The 26046-nt window shown below is 44.6% G+C and overlaps 1 protein-coding gene across 1 annotated transcript; it reads left to right on the forward strand.

The window, feature by feature from the left end:
* Positions 1-20530: 20530 nt before the first annotated feature.
* Positions 20531-22024, forward strand: LOC100283053 (1-aminocyclopropane-1-carboxylate oxidase 1). Its single transcript, NM_001155955.2, has 3 exons — positions 20531-20735; positions 20855-21099; positions 21221-22024. The coding sequence occupies exons 1-3, from the start codon at positions 20616-20618 to the stop codon at positions 21807-21809; spliced, it is 954 nt and encodes a 317-aa protein (NP_001149427.2). The 5' UTR covers positions 20531-20615; the 3' UTR covers positions 21810-22024.
* Positions 22025-26046: the final 4022 nt, after the last annotated feature.

The raw sequence follows: 26046 nt of genomic DNA on the forward strand, positions 1-26046 counted from the left end.
GCAGCTTTGTGCTGATGGGGGTTACCAGCTGAGATTAGGAGTCTTGGGGTACCCCTAATTATGGTCCCCGACATTATTGCTTGTGATTTGTTTGTTCTCTCTCTAAGTTCTCTTGCGCTACTCTTTGCTAATATCTTTTTGGTGTTGCTTCAAGTTAAATTCTCATCTAATGAAGCAACGCCTTGCAAGAAAGAACTTGTGTTATTGCTCTTCTTAACTAAGCCCTCTTGCATTATTCTCCACTAACATTTCTAATAGTATTGTCATTGATTCAATTCCGCACTCTTTGAAAACAATACCATTGCAAGCAAAGGTTTTAGTTTTTATATACTCCGATAATTGTGTATATTGTTCTAACCACTAATCAAGGGATCTAGTTGGGTGTAAAGTTATAATTTTCAGGTTTCGCCTATCCACCCCCTCTAGGCGACTTTCAACAATGCTCTTATTAATATTGCCAAGATTTTCTATTTCAAACCGCTATGGAAGATGAAAATACCTCTGAAAATTAAGATCTTTATGTGGTATCTTATTAGAGGTGTAGCTCTCACGAAAGACAATCTAGCTAAGCGTAGATGGCAGGGAAGTAAAAAATGTGTGTTCTGTGATTCGAATGAATCTATAAAATACTTGTTTTTTAAATGTCATTACGCTAGATTCTTTTGGAGGCTTTTATATTGTTGTTTTGGTTTAAGTACCTCGAGATCATTTAAACATATTTTTGGATCTTAGTTGCATAGGGTGCACCTCAAAGTTAAAAATCTGATTATTACAGGTGTTGCAGCTTTATGTTAGGCTATCTGGATAAGTCGGAATGACTTAGTGTTGAACAAAACCCCGATGGTTACTTATTTGCAGGTTCTGTTTCGGGCGACCCATTGGCTTAGGTTTTGGGGATATTTGCAGAGGGTTGAATACCAGGAGACAATTTTTTTTTCTTATTTTGGTTGGAGTTTTACGAACATGATTACATATTGAGGTTATAGTATGTCTGGTGGGTGTCATGTTTATTTTAATGTTTGTGGTGTAAGATTGCACTCTATGTTGGGAGTGTTGATCTTTTAATGTCAGTTTGTTTATAAGGCTGTATCCTCCTTTGATGGAGGACAAAGCAGGAACCTGGTTTCCATTATCTAAAAAAAAGATGTTGGATCTCTGGGCTCCAAAAAAACAGTCAGACCTGAGCGCTCGGCAAGCGATCGACGCCCGTCACGGCTTCCTGTGCCTCCTGCGTGATTATATATATATATATATATATATATATATATATATATATATATATATATATATATATATATATATATATATATATATATATATATATATATATATATATATATATATATATATATAATATTTGATAAGGACGCATGGTGCTAAAAGTAATATATATGTTTATATTTAATATAATTATATATATATAGTTGTATGAATGCCAAATATAGGATAAAGTCGATTCTTTCTACTTCACTTTAGAACCAAACAGAAAAACAAAGCGACTCTGTTCTGATTGCCAAATATAGAATAGAGTCATTCCATACTCTAAAACAGAGTCATTCCATCCAAATAGGTTCTGGAACCAAACATTAACTTAGTGAATTTGTGTTGAGTATGCATTGAACTCGTTGGTCTCTCTTGCCAAATTTGTTCGACGGTAGTGTTATCCCATTTTTTTTTCTGCAGTATTATTGATACGAGGTGTTGGGTAAGGATTTGAATAAAAAAGTTCAAGAGAAAATAGGCCTAATATTAGTGCTTATCAATTATCATCGATGGTTTATGTGCTCGATTGCGAGAACTCATAAATATAATATAAAGCGGTGGACTCTTAGAGGAGGCTCGAGCTCGATGTCACGTTTACGTTAGCAGAACTTGTTTATGCTTTTCTTCTACTTTTGATTTTGTAATGCGTGATGGGATAGGATAGGACGATTCCTGAAATAAGATTGTTTGGTTCAGAGTTAAGGACTGAGACCAGAATATTCCAGTGTTGTCCCAGTTATCCCTCAAAATTGGAGGAACGAGAGAGGATATTAGGGAACGTCTCTATCATAGCTGTCCTGCAATCAAACGTACCCTAAATGATTAATAGATGCACTAGATTGCACGTTTATGTTTGTGGATTCTAAAATCTCTTAGCTCCTGAGAGCTATCTGTCTCTGAGGCAGAGATCAGATATGCTGGAGATTGTTAGACTTCTTATTTCTGATCTTTTGCTAAACCAGACTCCTGTATTTTCGTTTATCTCGACGGAAATGAGGCTTGCATGGTATGGAAAAATACAACGAACAACATTATCAAACCTCTCCATTCATAAAACGCCATGAGAAGATAACATATGGTATAGTTTGCACACCGGGATCATGTTGCAATCAACAAACCCAACGAAAATCAAAGACTTCATGCTCCTTACTATTTATTACTTCGAAAGTTCGAATATAATTGTGAAACGGAAGATGAGAAAGCACGTACGTAGGGTTGGAATAAGCTCAGATCATAATTTTGGAGGAGTCTATTAGGATCTTCAATCCAACGCCCTGAGCAAAACGAGGATTCTCAGATGACGAATCCCTCCTTCCCCACGGTTAATAACATCTCGCCTCAAAATAATGTCCTAAAATTTAAAATATATCTTTAAAAATGTTTATGTCATTAAAAGCAAATTAAGCTCTAATTTTAAGCCCTAAATCATATATTTTAGAAAATAAATTATATTATCATGAAAAGAAAAAAAGATTGATGATGATATAGAAAACAAGATATTGTATTTAAGTCACTTCATAACTGTTCTATATTTTTTTATTAAAATCTAAAAATAGAACATTATTAAATCTAGGGGTGGATCTGAGGGGGTTATAGCCAGCTACAGAAAACTCTAAGAGCTAGTTTATGAGCCACAAAACCGGAGGAGATTGAAGATGCTAGAATCCCATTTTTATTCAAAATGTTGAATAAGAGAGTAAAAAGAGGCTAGAATCCCTAATGGAGAAAGAGGCGAAGGAAAGATGAAGAAGAGAGAGTGAGAGAAATGAGCCCTCTACTACCTTATGTTGTCTCCACCACTAGTTAATAGGTAACTAGAACATGAGGCGCCCATCGCTCTATCGGGGTTTGGATAACATAGCAGCAAGCGAGCATCCGCAATTGAGGAAACCTTGACTCCTGAAAACCAGAAAAGTTCTTTTAACAAATTGGGCAGCAGCAGGACAACTCGTTTCCGTTAGACCACATAGTTGCAATAGATTCAAACAAATAAAATTGTAAGGTTCACAGGAAGAAAATACTTGCTCATATGCTGGGATCAGGCCTTGAGGCGTGAGACAAATTATTTAGCCTGAGAGCTTCCTTGTTGTGCCAAAATATGTGGAAGAACAACCAATTGTAAAATAAAAGCATATCACACTCAACTTTGACAAACAAATAGCAAAATGGTTTGTAAAATCTAATAGAGTCCCAACCATTATAGCAACTTGGGCAACAACAGGACCACATGACCTACCCTTTGAATTAGACATATTGATGATCATATCATCTCCCATGCTACCAGGAAAGCCAGAACACAAAGAAAGCAAGTAACCAAAGTGCCCTAGATGTAAAAGTGCAGAGGTGTTCAGGCATTGGATGAGTTATACATATTACTCGGACTCACCGTGTCTTGTTGGGATTTCTGCCAACAAATGTCAGAGCGGTCATATCCTCGACTAACCTTGATATGGTACGATATAACCAATTAATGAAAAAGTTAAGATAATTACCCCCCTACACAAAATTAAATGACTGGTCTACTTTACTCCACAAAATATTAAAAAATATCTAGGACCCATTTGGTTGAAGAGTGTTATTTTCATTGAACAACAGACAATTTAGCTTTGCAACCTTCAGCATGCTACTTTAAAAAGATGTACACTTATGGCTGCCAAAGCAGCAAATGCATCAGCTCTAAAATGCAGAAAAATAGAACACAATTCCAAACTGAGGAAATGTTATAGGTTCAGGCAACATAGACACAATGTTAATACAATTTCTAACTGGCAAAATTTCGATACACAACAGCAAGAGAAGCTAGTGCACACCCACCACTTGACTGGTGACAATGAAACAAACTGCAAGCTAGTCTTTGAGGCAAAATCCAGAGGAGCTTTCTTTCCTACGAACAATCATATTAGAAGGGCAATGTCTGAAGACTTAAACGTAATACCACCAACTTGTCCATTAGGGGCGTTGAGCCTAGAAGCCACAAAAGCATCACAAGCTCCAAACCCTTTTAGTACTCTTTCCTAAAATAAAGCATTAGAAATCTGAAATCTTAGGTGGTGTTATAACAGATGATAAGTTGCAAGAGGAAGAATTATTATTACCATATCAGATTTGTTAGAACCAGTCTGCTTCTCATCGCCAACATGAAGCTCAGATACACTCCACAAAGCATTTTCACTCCATTTCTCAACTTCCTTGAAACCTGGTTTTGCAGCCTCCATGGATGGAACAAAAGTGTCCAACTTAGCAGAGTCGCCATGACCCCTGAATTATGATAAACAAGCCGAGTAAGAGCTTAATAACAATGAAAAGATTGAACCTAAAGTTCTGCAACCAAATCATTACATTATAGTGAAGATGGTGCAAAACTTGAGGCTGTTGCAGAATCAACAGACTTAGAAACCTTCACAATATTCTGTAAGGCATCATGTAGGGTATTCACACTTAGCACCGAACCAGATATCCAACCGCATAAAAGACTAACTCAGTGTCAACGAGTCCAACAAAATGGGTAAAAACCTCTAACTCTAACCTTGCAATTTTCGTTACCAAACTTTCCTGCTTTTCTCATAGGGAAAGCCTCTGTAACATGTGTGTTGATATACTTGGATATCTTTTGTTGTTCTGTGTTCTGAAGTCCATTGTTTGACCTATAGTGAGAGATAATAGTCACACAAAAAGAGAGCATAAGAGCAACACATGGCATAAGTGAATTATGAAAATGAAAAAATGGAGACATTCACTGTCAAATAACTTGCACTGGAATTCCATTGTTTCTAGCAGCAATTGCAGTTGTGTGACTGCTGAAGGTAAGACCATACATGCACCTGATAAATCTTGTCATTTTCCGAGAGAACAAAAGAAACAACCAAAATAATTTTGCAGGCCTATTGATATCATGACGTGTGGCATGTTGATATCATGATGCCTCATCCCAATCCTTAATACACTCTAGGGTGAGCTCATCACACTTCACAAGGGTCCTAACTGGTTCAGTCGAGAGCTAGCTGTCAAAGGTCTACCAGTCCTAGATAGTATTGCTTATACAAGTTTGGTACTATGCTTCTAAGTGAAGTGAACATGCGGGTTCACTGCTTAGATCAAATTTAATATCTAATTTTGGAGGAGCATCGTCACTACAACCACATAGATCTGTTGATTAGTCTGTAACTCCCAATGCAAAAGTAGGTGTGTTGATCTTAAGAACTCTGAAACCACACAAAGTGTTGTTGTCTTATAGTAGAAGTGGAATGTGAAATATTAAAAAATGGGTCGATCTTAAGAACTCTAAAAAGAGATAACATGGTAAGCAGGTAGCTCAAGACAAAGAATAATATATTCTAGTATATTTAAGACAAAGAATAGCTAGAGTCTTAAATAACAAGGTAAGCTAAAAACAATAATAAATCAAAGGACAGTGCCAATGGAGTCCTAATTCTAACAAAGGGCCAAGCTATTAGCACATACGTACATGTTGTGTGAGGTTCTGGAAGAAACTGCTTACTCACCAACATGTTCCCTTATTGTAGAACTTGTTCCTATAATCTCATGTATATATAATCTATCAATAAAAAACCACAACATTGACGATGGTCCAGTATCTAAATGGCCCTTCCTGAAAGAGCAAATGTTGGCATACTTCTAAAAGACTATTATCCTAAAGAATTGCACTGCTCCCTATTCCCAGGTGTATGGACATGCCGTTGCCTAAAATACTACAATGGCTTCTACACGTATCGATAGAATGGACTCCATCAGGTTATATCCTTTGAGCTGCTAATAACGTAACTGCAGAAGCCAGATACACTTACCTTCTGAAGAACTCCTATTGCTGCTTGCAGTGGTGTTAGGTACTCGTAAGAGATCCAGAGATTAAAAAACTTTGAAAAGCAATACTCTTATGAATATTTGTATACTATATTATATATACAAACTTAAAAAGAGAACAAAAACTGTGCTTGATCATGTACAAGAAATGAAGAATGCAACTGCAGTTACCTTGTCGGTTAGCAGTTCCCATAGAACAATAGCAAAGCTAAAAAAACATCTGCTCTGTGATCATAGGGCTTATGTTCTATGACCTGAAATTTCAATAATAACATGGAATATAAGAAAAGGAAAAATATGCATTTTTCTTCTGAAATACATATTCATGACGGTGCACCTCGGGTGCCATCCAAATCTAAGTTTCAGTTTCTGCGGTCATCGCTCCATATTGGTCTTTCACACGTGCAACACCGACTTATGAAACCTTTACATCCTGCAAAATATATTCCAAATACTTTTTAGTGGCATCAGTCACCACTTTAGTATTTCAGGAACCCTGGTAGCATTACTATGTTTATGGCGGTAATCATAGACACTCCCTCCTGACAAGAAATCTAAGACCAAGACATTCAAAAAAGGGGTATGGGGATTAGACACCACACAAATTTATTAACATATCTACTGCAGAGATGAATCTCACCGTTGTGTACCTGTTAGTATATACAATGTTGTTTGTTTTGTCCATGAACCGATAAACTGCAATAGTTTGTGTGAAGAATGTTGATTCAGATTTAGCTTTTCCTATATGCTTGACATGTTAACACAAAATAAAAATCAATGATTGAAGGTGTAAACATACTCATCGGATGACCCCAGAGCTCGCCAGGGCATGGTCGAGCAGGGAGAAAGCGGACATGTCCAGGTTCAGGAGCACACACGCGGGCGTGGGCATCCATTTGGGCGCTGCGACAGTGGTAGCCTCTGAGGCAGCGGAGAAGGAGGGGGGCCCAGGGATGGGGAAGTCGATGATCTTGTCGGGGTCGGTCATGAAGTAGGTGGTCTGTGGGAGCATGGTGGCCGCTGTATAGAAGCTTGCGCTTGGTGACATAGCCCCCTCTAGGTCTGGCCAGGGCCCCCTCGACATCGGCGCAGGAGTGTGGTGGCCGTTGTATAGGAGCTCGGAGGCAGAGGAAGTCAAGGAGGACGGGGAGGAGTAGGCATGGGCAGGCGTCGTGGAGGCGCGGAGGTGAGCGCCTCATTCTCAAAGGCAACACGAAGGTGAGGCAGCCGGGGGACGAGATGTAGTAGCGTGAGCCGGAGGTGATGGTGGCATCGGCGTCGGCAGAGTGGACGGCGTCGAGGAAGGGCTGCAGCACGAAGGCGAGGAGCACGGCGGCTGGCGAACAGGAGGGGGGAGAAGGCGAGGCGGTGGAGCGCGTGGAGGGACCGAGGGAGGTGGATGAGAGCGGACTTCAACCGGATCGACGCACTAAAACGAATGAAAAGTTCGGATCCGGACACGCCTACACGTCACGGAGCGTTGTAGTACCCTTGAAACGCGGGGAGAGCTTCAAAGGAGTTGAGGTTTTAAGGAACAAGATGAGTCAGTGGTGGACCCAAAAAACTTCAAAAGCCTAGGCTTTTGCTTTGCGAGCTAGACCTTACCAATTTTTACCCATGCTAACTTGTATTTTGCTCCTTGAATATGTATACTTGACCACATCATGCAGTAGACGAGCCCGGGCAGCTGCCAGGGTAGCCGGGCGTTGAGTCCGCCACTCGTTCGTTTGCCCTAGAACTGGTCTTTGATAGCCTTATTTTCTATTAATGGTTAGGACCCTAGCTGTGAGAAATTAAGTGTTGTGGCTCTCTGAAAGGGAAATGTGCCCTTAGGCCATTTCTAAGTATTTTGGTGATTGAGTGCCAACACAAGTGCTTAAATGTGAATTTATGCTCATGGATGGACAAAGTGCAAATCAAGAGTAAAGGTATGTTTCTAAGCCTTAGTACATTGGTTTTGTGTACTAATATACTTGTCTAAGTGTTAGAAACAGAAAGAAGAAGAAAAGAGAAGAGTTGGCTGTGTACAGCCAAAAGGCTGTTTCGGTCTGGGGCACCGGACTGTCCGGTGGTGCACCGGACAGTGTCCGGTGCGCCAGGCTGACTCGGCGCGAAGTGGCCGCTCTCGGGAATTCGCCGACGGCGTACGGCTAAAATTCACCGGACTGTCCGGTGTGCACCGGACTGTCTGGTGAGCCAACGGTCGGCCGGGCCAACGGTCGGCCGCGGAATCTGCGCGCGACACGGGGCCGGGCCAACGGTCGGAAGGGGGCACCGGACTGTCCGGTGTGCACCGGACATGTCCGGTGCGCCAACGGCTCTCTGGCCGCCAACGGTCGGCTTCGCCATTTAAGGAAGGAAATCGGGCACCGGACACTGTCCGGTGTGCACCGGACTGTCCGGTGCGCCCGATGACAGAAGGCAAGAATGGCCTTCCAGATTTGCTCTCAACGGCTCCTAGCTGCCTTGGGGCTATAAAAGGGACCCCTAGGCGCATGGAGGAGGAGACCAAGCATTCCTACAACATTCCTAAGCACCAAGACATCGATTCCGCACATTTGGTTCATTGAGATAGCATCTAGAGCTCTTGTTGAGTTGTGAACTCATTGAGTTGTGTTGCGAGCTCTTGTTGCGACTTGTGTGCGTGCTGTTGCTCTGATTTTGAGTCTTGTGTGCGTTGCTAGTTCCTCCCTTACTCCGTATTTCTTTGTGAATCTCAAGTGTAAGGGCGAGAGGCTCCAAGTTGTGGAGATTCCTCGCAAACGGGATATTGATAGGCAAAGCAAAACATCGTGGTATTCAAGTTGGTCTTTGGACCGCTTGAGAGGGGTTGATTGCAACCCTCGTCCGTTGGGACGCCACAACGTGGAGTAGGCAAGCGTTGGTCTTGGCCGAACCACGGGATAAACCACTGTGTCATCTCTGTGTTTGATCTCTTGTGGTATTGTGTTTTGTTGAGACTCCTCTCTAGCCACTTGGCGATTATTGTGCTAACACTTAACAAGTTTTTGCGGCTATAAGTTTAAGTTTCACAGGATCACCTATTCACCCCCCCCCCCTCTAGGTGCTCTCAATTGGTATCAGAGCCGTTCTCTTCAAGAAGAGGGACTAACCGCCCGAAGAGATGGATCCTAAGGGCAAGGGGATAGTGATCAACGATAAGGAGAAGGAGTCTTTCGTCAACGAGCCCAAAGATGACAAGCCTACCGACTCCGGCTTAGGTCATAGACGAAAGGAAGGGAAGAAGAAGAAGACAAGGCGCATCAAGGAGATCGTCTACTACGACGACAACGATGAGTCTACTTCTTCCCAAAAGGACGACGACCACAACGACTACGAGAGAAGGAAACCGGTTAATTCGAACTTTTCCTTTGACTACTCTCGTATTCCGCAAAGTTCAAATTCACATTTGCTCTCCATTCCACTCGGCAAGCCCCCACACTTTGATGGAGAGGACTACGGATTTTGGAGCCACAAAATGCGTAGTCACCTATTCTCTCTCCATCCTAGTATATGGGAGATTGTAGAAAGTGGAATGCACTTTGATAGTTCGGATAGTCCCATGTTCATTAATGAGCAAATACATAAGAATGCACAAGCTACTACTGTTCTTCTAGCTTCTTTGTGCAGGGATGAATACAACAAAGTGAGCGGCTTGGATAACGCCAAGCAAATATGGGACACCCTCAAGATCTCTCATGAGGGAAACGACGTCACCTTGCTCACCAAGATGGAGTTGGTGGAGGGCGAGCTTGGACGGTTCGCAATGATAAGGGGCGAGGAGCCAACTCAAACATACAACCGGCTCAAGACCCTTATCAACAAAATAAGGAGCTATGGAAGCACGCGATGGACGGACCACGACGTCGTCCGCCTAATGCTAAGGTCATTTACCGTTCTTGATCCTCATTTGGTGAACAATATTCGTGAAAATCCCAGGTACACCAAGATGTCGCCCGAAGAAGTTCTTGGGAAATTCGTTAGCGGGCGGATGATGATCAAGGAGGCGAGGTACGTGGACGACGCCTTGAATGGTCCGATCAACGAGCCACAACCCCTTGCTCTCAAGGCAACAAGAAGCAAGGAGGCGCTACCTAGTAAGGTGGCACAAATTGAGGCGGCCGGACTTAATGATGAAGAGATGGCCCTCATCATCAAAAGATTCAAGACGGCGCTTAAAGGTCGCAAGGGACAGCCAAGCAAGACCAAAGCCAAGGGAAAACGCTCATGCTTCAAATGCGGTAAGCTTGGTCATTTTATTGCTAACTGTCCCGACAATGATAGTGATCAGGACCAAGGGAATAAGAGGGAGAAGAAGAAGAATTATAAGAAGGCAAAGGGCGAGGCTCATCTTGGCAAGGAGTGGGATTCGGACTGCTCCTCATCCGACTCCGACAATGAAGGACTCGCTGCCATCGCCTTCAACAAGTCATCCCTCTTCCCCAACGAGCGTCACACATGCCTTATGGCTAAGGAGAAGAAGGTATGTACTCAAGACTCTACTTATGCTTCTTCAAGTGAAGACGAATCTAGTGATGAGGAAATAGATTACTCTAGCTTGTTCAAGGGATTGGACAGAAATAAAATTGATAAAATCAATGAATTGATTGATGCCTTGAATGAAAAGGATAGGCTTTTAGAAAAGCAAGAGGATTTGTTGTATGATGAACATGACAAATTTGTAGAGGCACAAAAATCCTATGCTTTAGAAGTTAAAAGAAATGAAATACTTTCTTGTGAACTATCTACGTGTCATGAAACCATTTCTACTTTACAAAGTGTTAACAATGATTTAAATGCTAAATTAGAAGTAGCAAATAAATCTAATTCTTGTGTAGAACACGTTATGATTTGCACTAGGTGTAAGGATTTTGATATTGATGCCTGTAATGGACACCTAGTTTCAATTTCGAGATTAAATGATGAAGTAGCTAGTCTTAATGCCCAACTTAAGACTAGCAAAAGTGATTTCGATAAGCTAAAATTTGCAAGGGATGCCTACACAATTGGTAGACACCCCTCAATTAAGGATGGTCTTGGCTTCAAGAGGGAAGTCAAGAACTTAACAAGCCATAAGGCTTCCATCTCCACAAAGGAGAAAGGGAAGGCCCCTATGGCAAGTAATGCTAAAAAGAACCATGCCTTCATATACCATGATAGAAAATTTTCTAGAAATGTTCATGATGATAGGAGTTGTAATGCGTATAATGCTTTTGACTCTCATGCCATGTTTGCTTCTAGTTCTTCCTATATGCATGGTAGAAATATGTCTAGGAGAAATGTTATTCATAATATGCCTAGGAAAAATGTTGTTAATGTTCCTAGGAAAGTAAATGAACCTTCTACAATATATCATGCTTTAAATGCTTCTTTTGCTATTTGTAGAAAGGATAGGAAAATAGTTGCTAGGAAGTTAGGGGCAAAATGCAAGGGAGACAAAACTTGCATTTGGGTCCCTAAGGATATTTGCACTAACCTTGTAGGACCCAACATGAGTTGGGTACCTAAGACCCAAGCCTAAATTTGCCTTGCAGGTTTATGCATCCGGGGGTTCAAGCTGGATTATCGACAGCGGATGCACAAACCATATGACGGGGGAGAAGAAGATGTTCACCTCCTACGTCAAGAATAAGGATTCCCAAGATTCAATAATATTCGGTGATGGGAATCAAGGCAAGGTAAAAGGGCTAGGTAAAATTGCAATCTCCAATGAGCACTCTATCTCTAATGTGTTTTTAGTAGAGTCTCTTGGATATAATTTACTATCTGTTAGTCAATTGTGCAATATGGGATATAACTGTTTATTCACAAACATAGATGTGTCTGTCTTTAGAAGATGTGATGGTTCACTAGCTTTTAAGGGTGTACTAGACGACAAACTGTACTTAGTTGATTTTGCAAAAGAAGAGGTCGGTCTAGATGCATGCTTAATGGCTAAGACTTGCATGGGCTGGTTGTGGCATCGCCGCTTAGCACATGTGGGGATGAAGAACCTCCACAAGCTTCTAAAGGGAGAACACGTGATAGGTCTAACCAATGTCCATTTCGAAAAAGATAGACCTTGTGCAGCTTGTCAAGCAGGTAAACAAGTGGGAGGAGCACATCACAGCAAGAATGTGATGACCACGTCAAGACCTCTGGAGCTGCTACATCTGGACCTCTTCGGACCCGTCGCCTATCTAAGCATAGGAGGAAGTAAGTATGGTTTAGTTATTGTTGATGACTTTTCCCGCTTCACTTGGGTGTTCTTTCTGCAGGATAAGTCTGAAACCCAAGGGACCCTCAAGCGCTTCCTCAGGAGAGCTCAAAATGAGTTTGAGCTCAAGGTGAAGAAGATAAGGAGCGACAACGGGTCCGAGTTCAAGAACTTTCAAGTGGAGGAGTTCCTTGAGGAGGAAGGGATCAAGCACGAGTTCTCCGCTCCCTACACACCACAGCAAAATGGTGTGGTAGAGAGGAAGAACAGGACACTAATCGATATGGCGAGGACGATGCTTGGTGAATTCAAGACCCTCGAGCATTTTTGGTCGGAAGCCGTGAACACGGCCTGCCACGCTATCAACAGGGTCTACCTTCATCGCCTCCTCAAGAAGACTTCGTATGAGCTACTAACCGGTAACAAACCCAATGTATCTTACTTTCGTGTATTTGGGAGCAGGTGCTACATTCTAGTAAAGAAGGGTAGAAATTCAAAATTTGCTCCCAAAGCTGTAGAAGGGTTTTTGTTAGGTTATGACTCAAATACAAAGGCGTATAGAGTTTTCAACAAATCATCGGGTTTGGTTGAAGTCTCTAGCGACGTTGTATTTGATGAGACTAATGGCTCTCCAAGAGAGCAAGTTGTTGATTATGATGATGTAGATGAAGAAGATGTTCCGACGGCCGCTATACGAACCATGGCGATTGGAGAAGTACGGCCACAGGAACAAGATGAACGAGATCAACCTTCTTCCTCAACAACGGTGCATCCCCCAACTCAAGACGATGAACAGGTTCATCAAAAGCAGACGTGTGATCAAGGGGGAGCACAAGATGATCACGTGATGGAGGAAGAAGCGCAACCGGCACCTCCAACCCAAGTTTGAGCGGTGATTCAAAGGGATCATCCCGTCGACCAAATTTTGGGTGACATTAGCAAGGGAGTAACTACTCGATCTCGATTAGTTAATTTTTGTGAGCATTACTCCTTTGTCTCTTCTATTGAGCCTTTCAGGGTAGAGGAGACCTTGCTAGATCCGGATTGGGTATTGGCCATGCAGGAGGAACTCAACAACTTCAAGCACAATGAAGTTTGTACACTGGTGCCTCGTCCCAAGCAAAATGTTGTGGGAACCAAGTGGGTGTTCCGCAACAAACAGGACGAGCACGGGGTGGTGACGAGGAACAAGGCTCGACTTGTGGCAAAAGGTTATGCCCAAGTCGCAGGTTTGGACTTTGAGGAGACGTTTGCTCCTGTGGCTAGGCTAGAATCAATTCGTATCTTGCTAGCATATGCCGCTCACCATTCTTTCAGGTTGTTCCAAATGGATGTGAAGAGCGCTTTTCTCAACGGGCCAATCAAGGAGGAGGTGTACGTGGAGCAACCCCCTGGCTTCGAGGATGAACGGTACCCCGACCACATGTGTAAGCTCTCTAAGGCGCTCTATGGACTTAAGCAAACCCCAAGAGCATGGTATGAATGCCTTAGAGACTTTTTAATTGCTAATGCTTTCAAGGTTGGGAAAGCCGATCCAACTCTTTTTACAAAGACATGTGATGGTGATTTGTTTGTGTGCCAAATTTATGTCGATGACATAATATTTGGTTCTACTAACCAAAAGTCTTGTGAAGAGTTTAGCAGGGTAATGACGCAGAAATTCGAGATGTCGATGATGGGCGAGTTGAACTACTTCCTTGGGTTCCAAGTGAAGCAACTCAAGGACGGCACCTTCATCTCCCAAACGAAGTACACGCAAGATCTGCTAAAGCGGTTTGGGATGAAGGACGCCAAGCCCGCAAAGACTCCGATGGGAACCGACGAACACACCGATCTCAACAAAGGAGGTAAGTCCGTTGATCAAAAAGCATACCGGTCAATGATAGGGTCTTTACTTTATTTATGTGCTAGTAGACCGGATATTATGCTTAGCGTATGCATGTGTGCTAGATTTCAATCCGATCCTAAGGAGTGTCACTTAGTGGCGGTGAAGCGAATTCTTAGATATTTGGTTGCTACGCCTTGCTTCGGGCTCTGGTATCCAAAGGGGTCTACCTTTGACTTGGTTGGATACTCAAACTCCGACTATGCTGGATGTAAGGTCGATAGGAAGAGTACATCAGGGACGTGCCAATTCTTAGGAAGGTCCCTGGTGTCGTGGAACTCTAAGAAACAAACTTCTGTTGCCCTATCCACCGCTGAGGCCGAGTATGTTGCCGCAGGACAGTGTTGCGCGCAACTACTTTGGATGAGGCAAACCCTTCGGAACTTTGGCTACAATCTGAGCAAAGTCCCACTCCTATGTGACAATGAGAGTGCTATCCGCATGGCGGAAAATCCTGTTGAACACAGCCGCACAAAGCACATTGACATCCGGCATCACTTTTTGAGAGACCACCAGCAAAAGGGAGATATCGAAGTGTTTCATGTTAGCACCGAGAACCAGCTAGCCGATATCTTTACCAAGCCTCTAGATGAGAAGACCTTTTGCAGGTTGCGTAGTGAGCTAAATGTCTTAGATTCGCGGAACTTGGATTGATTTATAGCATACATGTGTTTATGCCCTTGATCATGTTCATTATGCATTTCGTTGCTTACTTATGGTGCTCAAGTTGTACAAACACTCCCCGGACCTCACAAGTCCTTTGTGCAAGTGATGCACATATTTAGGGGGAGCTGTGCTACAACTTGACCCTTTGAGACTAACCATGTGCTTGAGTTTGCTTGTTTTAGTCTCAAAGGAGGTTTGGAAAGGAAAAGGTGGACTTGGACCATGAAAGACTTCCACTGCACTCCGATGAGAGGGTAACTTATTCCAAGTTCATCTCATGTACTCTCATTGCCTTTGAATTCTTTTTGAAGATTTTGGTGAGGCAATGGGGTTAAAAGGGCCAACATTAATCCCGTTTTGGTGCTTGATGCCAAAGGGGGAGAAAATAAAGGCCAAAGCAATAGATGGATCAGCTACCACTTGAGAAATTTTGAAAATAGTAGAATAGAGCTTTTGGTTTGTCAAAACTCTCGCATTGTCTCTTTTGTCAAAAGTTGGTCTCTTGTGGGGAGAAGTGTTGATTATGGGAAATAGGGGGAGTTTTTCAAATCTTTGATCAATCTCTTTTGGAATGACTCTCTGTATGCTTCAACATGTATGTTTGACTTAGAGATAGAGATTTGAGTTTGATTTGCAAAAACAAACCAAGTGGTGGCAAAAGAATGATCCATATATGCCAAAATTGAATCAAAATAAATTTGAGTTTTATTTGAAGCGATATTGCACTTGTTCTAGTTGCTTTATGTTGTGTTGGCATAAATCACCAAAAAGGGGGAGATTGAAAGGGAAATGTGCCCTTGGGCCATTTCTAAGTATTTTGGTGATTGAGTGCCAACACAAGTGCTTAAATGTGAATTTATGCTCATGGATGGACAAAGTGCAAATCAAGAGTAAAGGTATGTTTCTAAGCCTTAGTACATTGGTTTTGTGTACTAATATACTTGTCTAAGTGTTAGAAACAGAAAGAAGAAGAAAAGAGAAGAGTTGGCTGTGTACAGCCAAAAGGCTGTTTCGGTCTGGGGCACCGGACTGTCCGGTGGTGCACCGGACAGTGTCCGGTGCGCCAGGCTGACTCGGCGCGAAGTGGCCGCTCTCGGGAATTCGCCGACGGCGTACGGCTAAAATTCACCGGACTGTCCGGTGTGCACCGGACTGTCCGGTGAGCCAACGGTCGGCCGGGCCAACGGTCGGCCGCGGAATCTGCGCGCGACACGTGGCCGGGCCAACGGTCGGAAGGGGGCACCGGACTGTCCGGTGTGCACCGGACATGTCCGGTGCGCCAACGGCTCTCTGGCCACCAACGGTCGGCTTCGCCATTTAAGGAAGGAAATCGGGCACCGGACACTGTCCGGTGTGCACCGGACTGTCCGGTGCGCCCGATGACAGAAGGCAAGAATGGCCTTCCAGATTTGCTCTCAACGGCTCCTAGCTGCCTTGGGGCTATAAAAGGGACCCCTAGGCGCATGGAGGAGGATACCAAGCATTCCTACAACATTCCTAAGCACCAAGACATCGATTTCGCGCATTTGGTTCATTGAGATAGCATCTAGAGCTCTTGTTGAGTTGTGAACTCATTGAGTTGTGTTGCGAGCTCTTGTTGCGACTTGTGTGCGTGCTGTTGCTCTGATTTTGAGTCTTGTGTGCGTTGCTAGTTCCTCCCTTACTCCGTATTTCTTTGTGAATCTCAAGTGTAAGGGCGAGAGGCTCCAAGTTGTGGAGATTCCTCGCAAACGGGATATTGATAGGCAAAGCAAAACACCGTGGTATTCAAGTTGGTCTTTGGACCGCTTGAGAGGGGTTGATTGCAACCCTCGTCCGTTGGGACGCCACAACGTGGAGTAGGCAAGCGTTGGTCTTGGCCGAACCACGGGATAAACCACTGTGTCATCTCTGTGTTTGATCTCTTGTGGTATTGTGTTTTGTTGAGACTCCTCTCTAGCCACTTGGCGATTATTGTGCTAACACTTAACAAGTTTTTGCGGCTATAAGTTTAAGTTTCACAGGATCACCTATTCACCCCCCTCTAGGTGCTCTCACTCTCTAGACACACAATAGATTGGTCTGGGAAGGGCGGCCGCTGGGAGAGTGGAGATGAGACTCTACTTATACCTGAGTCCATGTGCACGGTGGCTCTTGGGTTGGAGATTGCCAAAAAGGCCAACAATTGGTTTTGCATTATCTGATTATTTAATTTTTGGTCATTGGAAAATGCAATGAAAAATGCTCAGGGCCCATCATTTATGAATTTTCCTATCTAGTACTGAAATTGGAAAGAAAATATTGATTCAGATTATAAAATAGTACTAGTTGTTTTCCGTTTACCTGACTCTGTTTTGTTTGGGCATGGTTTACATGAATGCCATCTTTGTTGAATACTTCAGTTGCTTACATCAGAAACAAATCATGACCATGCAAGTTGCAAGAGTACTTGGTTTGCTTCGGCAAGTTGCGGTCAGGGTCTCCGATAAAAAAATGGTTTTGACCAGAGGAGCAAGATGGGTGATAATAATGGGTTACATATTACTGGTTTGGTCGAAAAGTTGGCCATACCTCTTCAAATATTTGTCCGAATACTCAATTGTTTTTTTCTCCGGTTAATAGAAAGGTTGGGTTTTTAATGGAATATATTTAGATTGGTCTGCTTTACTAACATCACTGCAACTGCTTGTTGTGATGTTATCTACAACTGTTTGGTGTACCTGAGCATAGCCGTGCAGGCCATCCAGTTATAATTCGTGGATCGTCTGCCTGTTTAATTCTGGCGCAATCCAAAGGTGATAAGTTGGAGAAATGAATTTTAGAGCAAATCCACGATCCGTCTGGGACCAGAGGACGGACCATTCGCGTGACATCACTAAGGCTAGATAGCTGTTGATCTGTTAGTCATAGACGTTGGATTGTCAGTTACATCCGTTGAGTTGACAGATCTAGCCGTTGAGAGGGACCAGATCGTTCAGGTCTGAGGCACGGACCATCCTCTAGTGCGCAAAAGGTGTAGCAAGGGGGATAGTGAAGCTCTCTCTTTCTTCCGTCTAGAGGAGTTGTCTTAGGAGTGGTGTGAATGGTGGTGTGTGTCTGTAAGTTTGTTGCTCGTGTTTGGGGTTTCACCCCTTTTTCTTGTTCTTAATACAAAAATACACAGATCTCCTGCGTATTCAAGAAAAAAAACTATATGGATGATTGAGATATATAAATACCCCAAATCAGCTCATTCCAGGCATCTAAGCAATACATTCACTCCTATTCAATACAAGAGCTAGAGCAAACATTCATACATTCATTGCAATAAGTCCAAGCCATCCAATTCCACACAAGTACCATATTTAAGAGAATTGAGATAGATGAGATAGTGCCTTGTATGTGATCGTGTTGAGTTGATTTGTTGCATATCTGTGCTCTTATGCTTGGATTTTTTTTTACTTTCTTTCTCTCACTCTCATTCTTGTAAAAGCTAGCAAAAGACTCCGTATTGTGTGGAGATCCTTGCGAAAACTCCGGTATCTTGACTTGAGAAAGGATACTTAAGCTCGATCTAGGTGATCGCTTGAGAGAGGGAAACGGTTGAAAAAGACCCGTCTTAAGTGGTCTTCTCAACAGAGACATAGATTTTCTCGGGGAATCGAAATCCGGTAAATAAATTGTTCGTGTCTCTTGTGTTGTGTTTTCCTCGCAATTTATTTCCCCCTTCCCTGTTGTAAGTTAGTGCTTGTGTTGCTCACAAGTAATTACACAATCATGAGAGCAACACTTGCTAGAAGAACATCTCTCCCTCACCCCGATTAAATTACCTCTCGTTATAACGTCTAACCGGGATTTGAGTTTTTTTACTTTAAGTGATAAATTTTGGGTTTCCTCAATTCACCCTAGGTGACTTTCAGTCCCGGCTGCATACACCACATGCAGCCACCTTTGTCCCGGTTATACTGCCCGCGACCTCCATGGCCACCTCTAAAGGCGTCGTGGCTGCTGCCTCCACCGCCCCGTAATGGTCGTGGTCACGGTCACCTCCATCCCGATTGCCGAGGTTGCCTCCACGAGTCATGCGACCCAGGCCTCAGTTGTTGCCACCGTTTGGGGCGGTGAAACGACCATCACGTTGGCCCCCAGCCTGTGCCCTTGGCCCCTCTGGTCTTGGAGGGCTGGCCTCTGCCCTGCCTTCTTATCCCATGACCAAGCGGCGCGCGGGCAGCTCCATCAGTCAACCCTTGCGGCATGCGCCCTATAGGACAACATCAGTTCATATAGCCCTACCCCGACCGACCTCAGATGTTGGGATCTCTCAACCGCTAGTACACCCAGGAGCCTTCATTGCTTCGAGGGGGGGTGGGGGCAGCTCCCGCGGTCCTCCGTCACTGCTCCACTGTGAATATCGGTACACATACCCAGCGCGCGAGAACATCACACTATTTCATGTTTGGATGGATGGGTCCATAATCAGTTGCAGCGTAAATCGACCCGATCTCGTAGAACACTTCCTCCCCTCCCCTACTAGCGTAATTGGTTCCCTTAGGCTTTGTTTGGGTACTCTAGTATTGACCTCAATCCACATGTATTGATGTGGATTGGGGTGTAAATTAGTTTAAGTTACATCCCAATCCACCTCAATACAAGTGGATTGAGGTCAATACTAGAGTACCCAAACTAGGTCTTATGTGTCCCGGTGTCCGTAGCCGAACAAACATAGTGGTTTTAGTTCCTCTGGAAACCGTTAGCAAGTTGCGTTACCGTTCCGGTACTTCATGTTGAAAGAAAGAAAAACAACACCTCAATGTTATATTGTCACGAGTGACATCCAATCCTCTGCATAAAAAAACATAATAGCGGTTTTTTACGGTGTAGATGAGAAATTTTGACACGAAATGGGTAAAGTTATGATGTTGTGGCTGTGTCGCTGTTTTCCGCTAACCCGTGGGCGCGTAGGCTCGACCAAAACAACCACACCGTACCTGCGTGCAAGTGAAGGTGCCAGACAGCAACCGGTCCAGTTGGCCCAAATCGATCGCTTTCCATGTCCGTCGTCTATCTCTGCTGGTACTGCCTAGTACCTATATACTAGGATAGGAGGGATTTTCCGTGCCGATCCAGGCATAGCAACGGCACTACTCCGTACTACCAAGCAACGGCATTCATAACAGCGCAACGCAACACCCCCGCAGGATGGAGCAGCGGCGCGTCAGGCTCCGCCGCCCGTGCCGTAGCATGCACCCGATTCAGAGCCCCGTCGTCTTCGTCTGCTTGGCATCGTCGTCGTCGGCTCGTCGCCGCACATGCACTGGGTCCACACGCCAGCATCCACACCACACCGTGCCTGGCCGCCCATTGGATTTGGATCTCCCTCTGTGCTGCCCTTTGTGCTAGATCACATCGGCAGATTCGATGCTTCAGTCTGCAGAATTGAATAATCACCCGCTTTATCAGAGTACCAGGACTGACGCTACCTACGCCGCGTCCGGCCGGCGCGCTGTCTTGTCCACCCGGGCCGGGAAACGGAAACCTGCCATTCCAAACCAAGCAACACGAAACCGCGGGACGAAGTTTCGTTGCTGCTGCTACTCACTCCACTCCAGTCCGGTCCAACTGCTGCAGAATTCCACATGGAATGTGGGCTCCATCCAGCTTCACCCATTTCACCTGCAATGCAAGGTGTGTGTTTTTGGTGCGAATTCCAGTATAAATAGCCAGCTACCCATATACCTTCCTCTCATGCAGCAGCGAACAACACAAATTAAGTAGTGGAGTGTCAGAACTTGGGAGGCACAAATTAAGTACAAAGCAGTCTAATTAATGACGGGCCCGATGGAGATTCCGGTGATCGATCTCGGCGGCCTCAACGGCGGCGGCGAGGAGAGGTCGCGGACCTTGGCGGAGCTCCACGACGCCTGCAAGGACTGGGGCTTCTTCTGGGTAAGCAGAGCACCAACGAATGCTTGCAATTAATATTTGACAACTTCTTTCCATATGCATGCGCGCGGGCGTACGTACGTCATTATGATGCGCCGGCGCCGCTCGCATCCGCATCGCAGGTGGAGAACCACGGCGTGGACGCGCCGCTGATGGACGAGGTCAAGCGCTTCGTCTACGGCCACTACGAGGAGCACCTGGAGGCCAAGTTCTACGCCTCCGCCCTCGCCATGGACCTCGAGGCCGCCACCAGAGGTGACACTGATGAGAAGCCCTCCGACGAGGTGGACTGGGAGTCCACCTACTTCATCCAGCACCACCCCAAGACCAACGTCGCCGACTTCCCAGAGATCACGCCGCCGACACGGTCCGTATATATACTGCTGTGCTGCCTTCGTCGATTCGACCTCAATTAGTTGTTGCCGCACACCCACACACCATGCATGCTTCGTACGCGCTATCATTCTTCATCTTCATGTAACACGCAGAGAGACGCTGGACGCGTACGTCGCGCAGATGGTGTCCCTCGCGGAGCGTCTGGCCGAGTGCATGAGCCTCAACCTGGGCCTCCCCGGGGCCCACGTCGCCGCCACCTTCGCGCCGCCGTTCGTGGGCACCAAGTTCGCCATGTACCCGTCCTGCCCGCGCCCGGAGCTGGTGTGGGGCCTGCGCGCGCACACCGACGCCGGCGGCATCATCCTGCTCCTCCAGGACGACGTCGTGGGCGGCCTCGAGTTCCTCAGGGCCGGCGCCCACTGGGTCCCCGTCGGCCCCACCAAGGGGGGCAGGCTCTTCGTCAACATCGGGGACCAGATCGAGGTCCTCAGCGCCGGCGCCTACCGGAGCGTCCTGCACCGCGTCGCGGCCGGGGACCAGGGCCGCCGCCTGTCCGTGGCCACGTTCTACAACCCTGGCACCGACGCCGTGGTCGCGCCGGCGCCCCGCAGGGATCAGGACGCCGGCGCCGCGGCGTACCCCGGTCCCTACAGGTTCGGGGACTACCTCGACTACTACCAGGGCACCAAGTTCGGCGACAAGGACGCCAGGTTCCAGGCCGTCAAGAAGCTGCTCGGCTAAGCGAACAGCTGCAAGTAGGCAGAGGCAGCTTAGCTCGTGGACTATGCATAGTTTCAAGCTTGCTGCTTGCTTCTTGTTCGATCCATTGTCTGCATGCGTACTGTTGCGTGTTTAAATTTAGCAAATCTTATACGTAGTCGTTACTGGTACTACGTATTCTGTGGTTGACAATACATTGTTGCGGTTTAAGGGCGCATCCGTTTGGTGGACTTGCACATGCCATTCGACAAAAAAGTTGGCTTTCCTTGTCAATTAATAGTCAACTAGTACAATGACACGCAAATATTCGGTAAGCACACATGTCCACATGTTGAAAAAACATCTGCAAGCTTCCGTTCAGTTTACGTGAAAATCAAAGGGGTTACCGGATCAAGAAAAAAAAATATAAAACTAAATATATCCAACACGAATGAGCTCAAATATTTACATGTTGATCAACGTTAGAGACATAGGTTTGTTTGCCATGTCAGAGACAAACTGTTCGCCGCAAACTAGTTATACTTATGAACAATCGTGTTACGTGTGCGGCGGTAGGGAGGAAGATGCAAGGGATCGGTCGGCGGTCCCTGGCTTCGCAGGTGATGAGGACTATATTGACAACAAAGGGGAAAGACCGGATTAGGAGAGGGGGCGGTTTGGAAATAACTTCTTTCATGATTCCTTAATCTGACTCTGCTTACATTTATATAGGCCAGCTGATGGCCGACATCTAATCTGTTAAAAACTTTCAACTACTAATCTGCTATCCTTTCCTAGATTCTTTCAACTACTAATTTGCTACTAAGAGCAACTCCAATAGTTATGTAAATTTTAGCTCTCTAAATCACAGATTTAAAAAGTTGCTAAATAGTTTTTGGAGTAAAAAAATGTGAGTTCTCCAATAGTTCTCTAAATATAGGTTGTAATTTTGTTTTGTATTTATCCACATAAAAAATAAGTCACAAAAACTATATAATGCAGTCAACATTTTTGTTTAGGGAGTTGTTAAATGGTTGCCAAATGTAGAGAGAAAATGAGGTTAGATGACAAATTGTTAAATTTAGAAAGTTTATTTAGAGAACTGTTGGAGAATAGTTTTCATGTTAACTACCTAAATTATTAATTTAGGAAGTCTTTTAGATAACTACTGGAGTTGCTCTAATCTGCTATTCTTTCCTTGATTCTCTAAACTACCTTGCTGAACTGTCTCAACTAGTAGTATTATGTTTTCACCTACGCAGATAGGTAGTGCCCCACATAACATATCTCCCCCTATCGAGAAGCAGTTTGTCCTCGAACTGGAATAGAGGATATTGCCTACATAAGTCATCCAGGTCCTCCCAAGTAGCTACTGAACTAGGTAGAGACTCCCACTGAATAAGAAGCTGGCGAACACCGTGGGCCCGGCGGACCTTCAATGCTTGAGCCGGTTGTAGTTGGGCGGTACCATGGTGGATCGAGGGGTAGAGGTGGTGGTGACCCCGGAGGTGTGCACATGATTTTTTTGAGTAATCCCACATGAAACACATCATGAATGTGTGTCGTGGCCGAAAGTTCGAGGCGATAGGTCACCTCGTTGATCATGGCCGTCACCTTGTATGGGCTATAGTAAAACGACCTAATCTTGCCACGCATTGCTGCCGGCAGGGTCGTTGGGGTGTGATGACGGACCTGTAGCCATACCCAATCTCCTGGTGAGAAGGTCAAAGCCATGTGTCCTCGGTCGTAGGCATGTTTGGCCACCGCCTGGGCTTGTTCCAGCCATGCACGAATATCGCCCAAGAACTCATCCCTTTCTGTCATTGTTTGCATGATTGTCGGAACATGGCACTCGCCTACGTCGTACTCACGCAATGCTGGTGGATCATGTCCATAGATGACACGGAAGGGGGTCTCCTTAAGGGCAGTGCGAAGGAGGTGTCGTACTCTGCCCATGGTATCTACTTAGGCCATTGACGAGGATGATCATTTGTCAAACAACAGAGGTACATACCAACTGTCTTGTTGACGGACTCTATTTGTCCATTGGACTACGAATGGAAAGCTGAACTCATGTGAAGCTTCATGCCCATTAACTTGAATAGGTTTGTCCAGAATGTGGATGTGAAAATTGGATCACGATCCGACACTATCGTTGTTGGGAGGCCATGAAGTTTGACTACCTCCAAGAAGAAGGCTGCAACCACTATCTTTACTGAATATGGGTGTTGAAGGGCAAGGAAGTGGGCATACGTGGAGAAGCGATCCACTACTGAGAGGATGACTGACTTGCCTCCAACCTTTGGAAGGCCCTCGATGAAATCCATCAAGATGTCTGACCAAACGGACGTTGGTACTAGTAAGAGAGTGTTGGGGGCCTTCGTCTTCCGAAAGTCCTCAAAAATATGATTTAACAATGTCTTCCAAGTGTGACATATGAACAGGTACCTTCGAACTCGGGTTAAAACCATACGCGATGTGAAAAGCATGATTGAGACGAAGGTTGATGTTGCTCCGAAGCTACACGTAACGGAGCTTTGGCTAAGTGGCGGAAAAAGGAACCGACCTAAAGGGGAAAAGGCTATTTAGTCCTCGTTGGTTTATCCATAAGTCAATAGAAAATATAAAGGGCATAAATATAAATTTACACAGGCTGCACCCGGTGCCTATAAATAGATGAACAGTACCCCCGTACTGTTCACACTGACTAGTACTCGCTCGTACATCACACTTGTATTTTCACCTTCTGTCAAGCCGAAGGTATAAATGTAATTCAATATTGTTTCTGTATATCCATGATAATGTAATAAATATGTATTGATAATGTCATGTGATTATTCATATTGTCTCTTGTATTTCGTATGCTTCTTCTTCTATTAACATATATACCACGATGATGAAGGTACGTCATTCATGACCTTCGTCTGAAGATCATTATATCTTAAGGGAAATAATGCTTCGAAGGACGAAGGGCATTAACCTTTAACATTTTGTGTTGCCTTGTTCTTAATTCATAGCATTTGAGAACAAGTCCCCAACATTGGCGCCCGCCGTGGGTGTACTCACTTCCACAACCTTCGACAAAGCACCGACCTTCGTCATGCCACCGAAGAAGATAACAGCGCCAGGGGCTGCTGCACTGCAGCCACTGGACACAAGTCAGGAGACTCTCTCTCTCTCCGAGAGGCTCGAAGCCAGAAGAGAAAGGCCACCAGTCCAACACTCCAGGAGGAGGAGTTGGACCAAGAGATCAGGGACATGGAAATCATCCATCAACAAGTGCAAAGGAAGAAGGAGAAGATGGCTAGGCTGGCCGATCTTCAAAGAAAGATCGACGAAGCTACTGAAGAAGTGCGTCATCTTGCTCAAGATGAACAAGACCGAAGGCCCCAACACAGGGAGCTTCGTCAGGAAGGCTTATTCAATGAGGATGGATGGTATGATGATTTTAATCATGATACCTTTACTTTTGATGATGATTCTCCCTTAGCAGCAGAATTGCAGGCTATCCCATTACCGCAATCTTACAAGCCGCCCCAGCTACCCATGTACGATGGACACTCAGACCCAAAACAATTTCTGATGAGCTATGAGGCAACAATATCCTCATACGGGGGCAATGCAGCTGTATGAGAAACTAGAAGCTTATCTGGTGTGCAAGACATAACAATATAAGATAAGGCTCGACGACCCTAGTGATGGCAAACCCCCAGGAACATAATACTTGCTAAGGTCATATGGCACTTTCCTTTAATACCACGTTTGAAGCATTTGATTCATAATAAAGAGCACACAAAAATGATGTTATTGGACAAAGAAGAGCATAAAGTAGATAATATGTTGAGGCACCCTGCTGATAGTTTGCAATGGTGGAAAATCAATAGAATGTTCTTGGAGTTTGTAGAGGGTGCAAAGAATGTAAGGTTTGTTTTAAGCATAAATGGCATGGACCTTTTGGTGAGTAGAGCAGCGGTCATAACAATTGACCTATAACTCTATGCATGAAAAATCTACCTCCCTAGTTATAATTAAAGTAGAAGTTCATTATGATGTTGACGCTTATCCAAGGCCCAAAGCAACCTCGCAATGAAATTGATGATGTGTATGTAAAACCACTAGTCGATGAATGTTTGCAGTTGTAGTCCGAAGGTGTACGTATGTGGGACGAGCATAAAAGGAGGGTTTTGACCTATGCGCTTTACTGTTCACAACCATCAATGATTGATCTATACTTTCAAACCTATAAGGACAATCCAACAAGCAATTCAGGGCACCCATT

Source organism: Zea mays, chromosome 8 (genome assembly GCF_902167145.1).
Source record: "Zea mays cultivar B73 chromosome 8, Zm-B73-REFERENCE-NAM-5.0, whole genome shotgun sequence".
Classification (NCBI taxonomy): Eukaryota; Viridiplantae; Streptophyta; class Magnoliopsida; order Poales; family Poaceae; genus Zea; species Zea mays.

What these genes read in the sequence shown, in the direction of transcription:
- LOC100283053 (NM_001155955.2), top strand. Translation starts at nt 20,616, where the DNA reads ATGACGGGCCCGATGGAGATTCCGGTGATCGATCTCGGCGGCCTCAAC. An exon ending in AGGACTGGGGCTTCTTCTGG is followed by an intron (nt 20,736 to 20,854) that starts GTAAGCAGAGCA and finishes TCCGCATCGCAG; the next exon opens with GTGGAGAACCACGGCGTGGA. An exon ending in GAGATCACGCCGCCGACACG is followed by an intron (nt 21,100 to 21,220) that starts GTCCGTATATAT and finishes TGTAACACGCAG; the next exon opens with AGAGACGCTGGACGCGTACG.